Source organism: Syzygium oleosum, unplaced genomic scaffold (genome assembly GCF_021117445.2).
Source record: "Syzygium oleosum isolate NSW1041296 unplaced genomic scaffold, Sole_v2.1 Sole_v2.08, whole genome shotgun sequence".
In the NCBI taxonomy this organism is placed as follows: domain Eukaryota; kingdom Viridiplantae; phylum Streptophyta; class Magnoliopsida; order Myrtales; family Myrtaceae; genus Syzygium; species Syzygium oleosum.
The window spans coordinates 7,846,385-7,856,609 of NW_026607492.1; the positions used below are offsets into that span (position 1 = coordinate 7,846,385).

General features: G+C 41.5%; 1 protein-coding gene across 1 annotated transcript; it reads right to left on the reverse strand.

Moving 5' to 3' along the window:
• Nucleotides 1-2,162: 2,162 nt before the first annotated feature.
• On the reverse strand, nt 2,163-5,525 carry LOC115684060 (salicylic acid-binding protein 2-like). Its single transcript, XM_030608758.2, has 3 exons — nt 5,151-5,525; nt 4,103-4,240; nt 2,163-2,646 (listed from the first exon to the last, which is right to left on the reverse strand). Exons 1-3 carry the CDS (start codon nt 5,508-5,510, stop codon nt 2,359-2,361), a joined length of 786 nt encoding a protein of 261 aa, XP_030464618.1. The 5' UTR covers nt 5,511-5,525; the 3' UTR covers nt 2,163-2,358.
• Nucleotides 5,526-10,225: the final 4,700 nt, after the last annotated feature.

A 10,225-nucleotide genomic window follows, 5' to 3' on the forward strand; every position in this document is an offset into this window, starting at 1 on the left:
TGACCGTGTGTATATGTGGCGTGAGATTGAGTGTGGACGTGGTGTATGTGTGGTACGTGTGGAGTGTGTGGAACGAAGGTACGGGATTGTAGGATTGGTTAGAAAAGTTCCGTCCTGAGGCATGTTCGTTTACGCGGGACGATGCCGTCCCTGACGAAGTGACGATGCCTGGGTCGACGGGGTGACGATGTCTGACGAGGTCAGAAGACCGTTGGGCTGATGCGTTTTACGCGGGCGCGGTAGAGAAGGAAGTGAGAATGTAGGATCCGTCCTGAGGCGTGTTCGTTTACGCGGGACGATGCCATCCCTGACGAGGTGACGATGCCCGGCCCGACGGGGTGTCGATGCCTGAAGAGGTCAGAAGACCGTTGGCCTGATGCGTTTTACGCGGGCGCGGTAGTGGTGGAAAAGTTGGGAAGGAGTTGGACTTGGCTTGACGTGTGAGGATTGTGAAAGTTGACGCATGGTGTGAGTTAGTGTGCGAGTGTGGTTTGTATCGCGTGATGTAGTACTCGATTATGGAGTAAAAACTACTAGGCATGGTATGGGACGTGCCCAAGTAGGTTTTGCCTTATAATCGAGGCACGCGCGCGGTTGCGATGCATTACGGTAGCATGTTGGTTGTGTTATTATCTAACTTGCAGGGACATGCATGATGGACTCCAGGTAGGATCGTATGTGTTTGTTAGTATGGACGTTCGTTGTATGTTATGTGTGTTTCGTCTGACGATACGTGAGAGCCTATGTGGGGTTTGGGGTTGTGCACTTATTGAGATTCGTCTCATGGTTGTATAACCACCACTTTCAGACCCCCAGCCTTATACCCAGGAAGCCCGCCTCCCCGTTTTGCAGTATGAACAGCTGACCATAGTGCCCCAGTGGAGCTGCAGGCGATTTCCGTATCTTGGTCCAGGTGGTCTTCCGGGGGCTCGAGCCAGAGGATGCTGAGGCAGAGCGGAGGAGGGTGACCAGTAGGTTTCCCTAGGGTATTTTAGGGGTTGCGCAGAATAGGTCTGACCAGAATCCTTTTGATAGTTGGGTCGACCTATAGTGAAGTTAAGTTAACCAAGCCACCTGATCCTTGTGTTATATCGGTGGTTTCAGGTGCTCCTCTGTTAAGTTGTTTGTAATATGATGTTTGTATGCTTGGTGTAATGGCATTGTATAAAAATGATCGTTGTTGTTGATTGTCTTGGTGATCGACCCCATTGTTGTCTTTATAGTCAGAGGTTTTATATTCGCTTCCGCATGTGTTTCTGATGTTTGGGTTGGGTCGGCGATGTTCCTGGGACGTCGTACTATTCGACCGGAGGTTCGGGATGTCGCGAGCTCGATGGGGTTCGGGGCGTGACAAATATTACCCACGAGATTTAATTGGCTTCATCATTAAAAGCTCTCAAGGTGAAATTCACAAATAAGTCACCTCTCAGATACTATTCAGAATGAACATCCACTTCGTATATATAGACAAGAATTAGATCCAAAATAGGAAACATTCTCTAATTACGAAAACCATTCAATTAGGAAACCTATTTAAAATAGAAAACCTACTTGAAATAGTAAAGTTTTTCCTTCATGTTCAAACTTGAGACATATTTTCAATAATTTACTCCGATCAAAGCATATAGGAAAAGCAAAGTATTCAACTTTTGACTAGAATACAATGTGGGCACTTGGTACATGGAAGCTGAATTTGTAATAGGCACAACACGTCTTATAGGACTCTTTGTTTGAACTTAAATATTTCATAAACTAAATTGTTTGTTTCATCTTCAAAATTTGAAAATTTTATATAAAATATATGTGAATTTACGTGTCCAAATTTTGAGGTTGTGAAAATTTCAAGAATGTCGAATTTAAGAAAAAGTCAAAATACATGAACTGCGAAATTTAGAAGCTAAACATTTAAGTAAAATTAATCTAGACAGACCCAAAATCAAATAATGCTTCCGAAATAAATTGCATAGGGGAGATGAACTAGGACGACACATGATTCCATATATTGTAGATAGTACATTTCGACCTTGTATTAATGTTAGATTTTGGCCGTTGACTTTTTGACGTGAGCAGAAATTCAAGAAAGGAAATAGGGATTAATGATTGCAAGACACGCCTTTTCATGATAATAACCCACAAGGATTTAAACCTTGTGTTTCTTGAGGAAATAAAGAAATGATCTGGATTACCTGCAAGCTAAAACAGCACAACTGCTCTCCAACGGCGTTCTCGCTACATAGCAGATGCTCTAATCGACCCAACAACCGAAAATGAAACACAGACCAAACACAAGAATCCGAAGAAAACCGAACCACAAACGATCGGAACAGAGCCGAAGCCCCTCCTACGCCGTAGCAAACGTTAGGCACCTACGTATTTGGCCCCAATCTCCAGCAGACAATCACAAAGCTCCTGTGGCTTCGAAAGCATGGCCATGTGATCTGCACCGTCCACCTCCAGGACGTGGTGGGCCCCGCCGTTCGCGATCATCCACCGTTGGAACCCCAGGGGTATCCCCACATCTTGCCTGCACACGACGTAGACCCGTGTCGTCGACCCGTACCCTTTGCAGGTGAAGTTGCTCGACGTGCTCAGGTCTTCCAGGAACAACGACCCTGGCCTCGTCAAGATCTTACCGAGTTCCAGATCCTTCAATGGTTAACATATCCATGTAACATGGGTTAATGGACTTTTGAACCTGACATGATGTCGCTTTGGAATTCACAAGTGCTAAACATGTGCTAGACTTGATCATAGGCCTGATGGCCATTACGCTAATCAAGGCTTGGTCAAGCTAACAAGGTCCGAATCACTAACTAAATCTGCCTGATCAAGCAATTTCCCTTTCTATGCTCGGGCCTACCCACATAGGCCTAATTGAGCTGCCCATATCTTAATGTTATATTTGTAAGTTATGTTTCTAGTAGAGATGGAAGCGGAACGGATTTGGGATGATTAATGTCGTTCCAAACCCATCCCATTAACTTTAAATCATTTCCCAAACCTACCTCACTAAAGTAGTCATGTTCCCGTAAGGTACCGGCAATCCACCACAACATTTTGTATTAAACAATAGCCTTATGTTAAATGTACAATAAACAGCTTTTTATTTGCAAATGCAACTATATATTCAAAACTTATGCTTTGCAAATCTCCAATTCGAATTCTAAGGAGTGCAAATATAAGATTGAAAGGATGTAAAATTTACAATCTGAAAAATCTAATGTCTAACAATAATTAGAAGTTAAATGGGAAATGGTGGCCATCGTTGAAAATCTTATATCATATATGCTCCCTTTTAATCTTAGCATTCACAAATTTGTATATTAAGTACCATTGAGAATTTTAACAGAGCAAGAGCAATTTTAAAATCCAAAAAAACAGTTACATTTCTTATAGAGTTAGTGATTATGTATTGTTACTTAGGGTACGCTTATTTCATAGAAAATGAATGATTTGAAACACATTTTTCTAAAAATGATCACTTGAAATAATTAGTTAATGAATTTTTTTTCACTTACGACAAAAATTTGTCTAAACATTTTCGTTATAATGCAAATAATATAATTTCATTTATTTTTGTAAGTGATACAAGCATTCATTTTTAGAAAAATATTTTTCAAATCATTCATTTTTTGCGAAACAAACGCTCCCTAAGTAACAATACATATTGAGTTCAGGTTTGTATTTCCCAATTATAAAATGCCAAACCCATCGCAAGCCTATGGGGACTTTTAGCAATCGATTTATAATTCGTCAAGCTTCGCCAAATCCGCCACTCTCCTACTTCTCATTAGGGTTTTTCGTGGGAGGGGGTGAGTACCTATATAACGATTTAGTTTTATCCTTAGCTTGTAATCTCAATTAGATAAACTCACAAAATAACGAGATCAAACCCAAATAATTCTAAACTGCAATGACATAAGATATCCAGGCTAATGTATTGCTAGGTCATCGATCGAAAAGGCAGACTTTACAGTAGAATCATATGCTTTTCAAGTAATGCTACAACGTGCTTTCGGTGTAGATTGAGTTGAGTCATACCATGTACAGTCAGATGTGATATGTTTCGTCGTTATGTCAATGGACAGAAGTGAATACGTACCTCGAGAGGAGACAATTGATAGAGCTTGGATGACAAGAAGTCAGGGCCGAAGAACATGGATGTTAAGGGTTTGTCGGGCTGTCCTATGGGCTCGAACTGGGTATCTAGCCATGCTCCCTCCGGTGCCCTTGCACAGTACTTGCATTACAAAGGACAAAGGCATTAAAAATGAGCTCATGCATGTAGGGTTTGGTACTACCAAACGTACAATGTTCTATTTTACTTAAGGCTAGTTGTCATATGTCTTTCTTAATATTACTAAGACCTTTTACCAAACTCTTTTGACATGTAAAAGTACTTCAGACCAAAATAACGATACATTAATATTTAATAATAGATGGCATCTCACCAAAATGAATAACATTCTGTCGTACTTGAGGCCAATCATCGTATTGCCCTTTTTTGCAATTATACAATATTTTACCAAGGCATACACATTCAAAAGTGTAAGTTTTGCTACCATACGACGATATGACACTTGGTTGTACAATAGGCCAAATATGTCACACAAACTAATTTAGTTATTTAAACTATAAGAAGAATGCGGGACAACTGGCTATTAACAGTAGCACTTTTGGTTGTATGGTATAATAATATACAATAGACGCTATGCATGCAAGTATCCAAATCTAGGAAAAAAGCAAGGTTGAAGTCCTAAATTTTTTATCACAATTATATAAAGTCCTAAACTTTCTATATACCCCTAAAAGATTTCCTCCACCGGCCCTCGGTGAGGGCCCCTCACCTTTTCCTCTCCCTTTACCTCCCAAACGAAGTACGGAAGACAAATGGTGCAAGCCAATCATATGCAGGGATTAAAGGGAGGCCAAAGGCGCCTGGGGTCGCCCAAGATCCAAAAGAATATCTTCAAATATGGCTCAGTCAAATAAATTGACAGATTTAATGACATATATGAGTAAATTACTTATTTGGTTCCCCACTTTAACAATATAGATTCTCCAAAATGGAAAAAGAAAGGTCCACTTCAACCAAAAGCAAGAAAGAAGACTTCGTTTTGAGAATCTAGCACGTGTTCAACAGAGATTACCTCTTCCAACACATACGACGGCCGATGTGCGGTGTCCGGCATGAAAGCCGCCAAGAATACAGCGACGGATATCTTCTCCGGGAACCTGTCGGCAGCGAGAGCCAAGTTCAAGCCGCCCAAGCTGAGGCCAACGAGGATCACCCTCTCGTGCGCGCCAAGCGAAGCCATGAGCTCCAGCAGCGGCTCGGTGTACTCGCGGAACGTGCGGATGTCGTGTATGGACTTGGTGTCGGTGCCAGAGGCGGCCAGGTCGAGCACCGTGACGCAGTGGCCGGCCAACTCGAGCCGATGCTTGAGCTTGTACCAGCTCCATGCGCCGTGGCAGGCGCCGTGCAAGAGTACGAAATGGTGGTGTTTCATGCTTTTGGCTCCCCACAGCAATTTTCTCAGCCGTCGCTTTGTTACTAGCTCATGTATCTTTTATGAGATTATACTTAAATCACGACTGGTTTGGTGATCATGCTTAGGAGAAGGAGGAGGAATTGACATATGTGCCCCCATAATGAATTTGATGAAAATTAAAGTAAACGCAGAAACTTCCTGAATGGATCTTACTGTGGAAGATTTTCCTACCAGCTTTTTTTGTCGCTCTTGAAAGTATCTTGCTAGGCCCCGATTGCAATTGAAACACGTTTACTATTCTAAGAAATTTTTATATATGTTGTGAAAGTTTACAAAGGTATCACCAAAAAAAAAAGAAAAAAAATCACAGCAATTTGGAAGTTAACATGTCAACTTGAAAGTCAACTAGGTCGAAAGATTTGAATATTAATATTGAGGTTATCTCATATTGATTTTGAAAGAGGCTGTTAATCAGTTTATAAATGTGCGTAAAAGTCTCGTTCATTGAATTAGTTTTTGAAGTGAAAGAAAGGCAAGTCCACTCAACAGTCGTGTTCATTTTTGATAAGATGTCTCCTTCGGAACATGAAAGACGTGGTTTCATGTCAAAGGTCAGATCACTGCGGCTTCAAGGAGCCATGGGACGATTCATTGTTGCTGTCATGGCATCCCTGTATGAGTTCAGCCACGACCAAGGCACGCGCGGAAGTGGGTTATCCACATCGCTCTACGAGTTGACTAATGAATATTCTATCTAGTTTAGCCAGCTCATCAGCACCCTTACGCCGAGCTTGCCTTTGGGACCTCAGATCTTATCTTGTGCTGGATCGACACCATTTGGCAATTGGAATAGAAAGCTTCCAAAATGAATTGCCGAAAATGGCCCTAACCACGTAAGCTAAGCCCGCTTAAAAGGTAGAGAAAAAGCTAACAAAAACCTCAAATTATGATCATTGTAATACTAAACATTTTTTGTTTTGTAATACCAAAATTTCCAAACCTATACTAATGTGACATATTTATCCTTCGTCGAGATTCCGTTAATATGAATCATTAAAAAAGCTGCTCACATGTATGACGGAAAGTAAATGATGTTGTTGGCGCCCACATAATTTAAGTGAAATAAAAACGACATTATTTTGACTAAAAAATCATATAATGAAATATTAATTGGAGGGTAAATGTGTCACATCAGTATAAGTTTGGGGTTTTTGATGTTAAAAGAAAAAGTTATGATATATGTATCATAATGGGCATAGTTGAAGTTTTTTATGTTACCTGAAAAGTTCAGGGTAAATTCACAGTGGACATAGTTTGAAGATTCTTTTTTCCCAAAAGAAATAAAAAAAAACCTTATTTATTGTCCATCTAGAGGGAACGAGAGTAAACAAAATTCCTAGCTAGGTTCCTTTTCCTGTGCTTCATATAAAATAATCCTCGGAATCTATATTTTGCATGAAAAACGATAAAACTAAGCAAATCTTTTTGATTTTCCATCTTTTTTTTTCTTTTTCTTTTGTTTAGGTCTTACATAATTGGCCCAAATTGGAATAGAATCTTATATTAATTGAAACCGATAAGATGTGCTTACTAGATCAGCAAAATAACACGTTTCTCGTAAAAGGTATTTATTGGATTTCTTTTGTATGGATAAAAGGATGGGCACGGGGACTGACAGGCACCCTATATGGTGATAACCATAAGTCTCTCGTATTTTTAATAATTCATTTGAGTCATAAATATCATTCATTGTCGGAGAAGGAAAATTGTCAAAAAAGTCTTAAATTGCACTTTTACCATTTCAGTCCTAAATTTTTTAATTTTTTCAATTCAATCCTAAACCTTTTCACTTCTTGCTAATTTAGTCCATCCGGATAACGCTGACGTGGCAATTTTAATTTTCTTTTCTAATTTTTTAATATATTTTTCTTTCTTTTCTTTTTTTTTTTTGCACTTCTTCCCTCTTTTCAGTCCGGCGACCGGCGATCGGCCAAAGGCGCGGGCTAGCGAGGTTGACCTCGTCGGCCTTTGGCAAATCTCACCCCCGCCGGCCACTGGCGAGGGCAAGCCTTGCCTAACGCTGCCTAGGCAAGATCAAGGTCGACCTCGCCAGCCAAGGTGAGGCCAACCTTGCTGTTGCCGGGCGAGGTGGAACCCAACGCTGTAGGAGGTTGGCCTCGCCCAGCCCTGGCGAGGCTGACTTGCCGTCACTAGGTGAGGTGAAACCCAGAAACGGCGAGGTCGGCCTCAACCTTGCCCAGGTAGCGGCGAGCAAGGCTCACCTTCGCCAGTGGCCAACGGGGGCAAGCTTCGCCAAAGGCCGGCGAGGTCAACCTCGCCGGCCCATGCCTCTGGCCGGTTGGAGGGAAGAAGCACAGAAAGAAAAAGAAAGAAAAGAAAAAAAAAGAAAAAAAGTTTAAAAAGTTCAAAAAAAAATATTTAAAAATTGTCACGTCAGCGTCGGTCGGCCAAATTTGGCTAGATGAACTGAATTGGCAAGAAGTGAAAAGATTTAGGATTGAATTGGCAAAATTAAAATGTTTATAACTGAATTGGCAAAAGTGCAATAAGTTTAGGACTTTTTTGACAATTTTTCCTTGTTGGAGAACATTCCTATGGAATTTTAATGATTCTATAACTATCATTGGTATAATATCTAATATGATAAGTGCAAATATTCGTGGTAAAATAATGTAGAACAGTTAGCCTGTGATTATCTTGAAGAATGTGATCGCCGTAATCGCCGAAAATCTTGGCAGTTTTTCTGATTAGGCAGTTTTTTTTTACTTTAGGCAATTTCGAATTATCAATATTTCGTTTGATTTTATTAGATAAGATTAGATTTGATTTTATTAGATAAGATTAGATTTGATTAGATTTGATTTGCTTTGATGTTATCTTCATTAATTCGGATATCTTTAGGAGTCCTATCATTATAAAAGGACGTCCAGCTTTGTATTCAGATATTATGAAATTGAATTGAATTCCAGTCGAATCGTGGAAGAGTTTTCCAAGTTATCGCTTCTATCTGCGTCATTTGGTATCAGAGCAGGTTTCTCCCGTGACGATGGTGAATAACGTGAATGTTAATCTCCCCGCTACTGAGGGTCGTGAGAACGAACCTATTACGCTGGCTGAGTTCAATCAGTTCGTGGATCAAACCGATCGGAGGTTTCAAGAGATCCTTGATGCCATCCAGCGTTTGTCCACAAACCATACGCCTGGCAATTTTCTAGCCGAGCGAATTCCTGTCATTCGTGATCCCGAAGATGCTATGGGGCGTGGAGGAATTCCCTAACAAAGGCGTCAAGACTATGTTGAGGATACGGAAGACGAAGACGATGATTTCCAGGAGATGCAGATTCGTGGTGGTCACCGATACAGGGGATTCCAGGAGGAGCATGTTCGTGGGAATCGACGTCAGGGAGGATATCGACGAGATCCTGAGCAGTATCAACTAAAGGTAGATCTCCCCACTTTCAATGGGAATTTGGATATTGAAGATTTCCTTGACTGGCTTTGGGAGGTCGAAAAATTCTTCGACGCTATGGATATTGATGAGGATCACCAAGTGAAACTTGTGGCGTACAAGTTGAAGGGTGGCGCTTCAGCTTGGTGCGAACAGACTCAATTGATGCGACGTCGACAAGGCAAGGCTCCTATTCGATCATGGGGTCAGATGAAACAGAAGTTGAAGAAGAGGTTCCTCCCAACGGACTATGAGCAATTGTTATTTCAGCAATTCCAGAATTGCCGACAATCGAATAGATCGGTCCAAGCTTATACGGAAGAGTTCCTTCGACTCTCTGCTCGCAATAACCTGGATGAGTCCGAGGCACAATAAACTGCTAGGTACATTAATGGTTTGCGACTTAATATCTAGGATCGGGTTTCTTTGCATCGACTATTCTCTGTCGAAGACGCCCAGGATATGGCGCGAAAAATTGAGGTGCAATTGGAGAGGACTAGCCCTAGTACTCGTGGTAGCAATTATTCGGATCGTGGGTCATTCGGGAAAGGAAGACAGCCTGATGTTGCAAGTTCTTCTAGTCAACAAACACCTGATTCGAGCCGAGTTCCAGGGGGTACTACTGGGACGCCTAAGGAAGCAGTCGCAACAAACAATCGCACTCCCAATCAGAATACCCAAAATCCATATGCCAAGCCCCAACCGATCAGGTGCTACAAGTGTAACGAGTTGGGCCATCGTTCCAGCGATTGTCCTCGTCGTAGAATGGCCAATATCGTTGAACATGACGAAGTTGTGTATGAGGAAGATTGGGAAAATGAAGAAGAAGTGGGAGTGGAAGATGAAGTGGGCGAGCAAGTTAATTGTGTTGTGCGTCGTCTATTGCTTGCTCCGCGAACAGAAGATACCCAGCGGAATCAACTTTTCCGCGCTCGCTGTACTGTCAACGGCAAAGTATGCGATATCATTATTGACAGCGGAAGTTGCGAGAACATAATGTCAAAGGCCTTGGTGGATCACTTGCAACTAAAGACGGAGCCGCATCCCGCGCCCTACAATATCGGGTGGATACGCAAGGGAGCAGAACTTAAGGTAAACCAATAATGCCGTTTACCTATTTCGATCGGGAAATCATATCAAGATACTATTGTCTGTGATGTTGTGGAGATGGATGCATGTCATATTTTACTGGGTCGGCCATGGCAATATGATGTTGATGCTACACACCGAGCTAGGGAGAATACGTATTCTTTTGTGTGGAAAA

What these genes read in the sequence shown, in the direction of transcription:
- LOC115684060 (XM_030608758.2), bottom strand. Translation starts at nt 5,510, where the DNA reads ATGAAACACCACCATTTCGTACTCTTGCACGGCGCCTGCCACGGCGCA. An exon ending in CGTCGTATGTGTTGGAAGAG is followed by an intron (nt 4,241 to 5,150) that starts GTAATCTCTGTT and finishes TTGTAATGCAAG; the next exon opens with TACTGTGCAAGGGCACCGGA. An exon ending in ATCAATTGTCTCCTCTCGAG is followed by an intron (nt 2,647 to 4,102) that starts GTACGTATTCAC and finishes TAACCATTGAAG; the next exon opens with GATCTGGAACTCGGTAAGAT.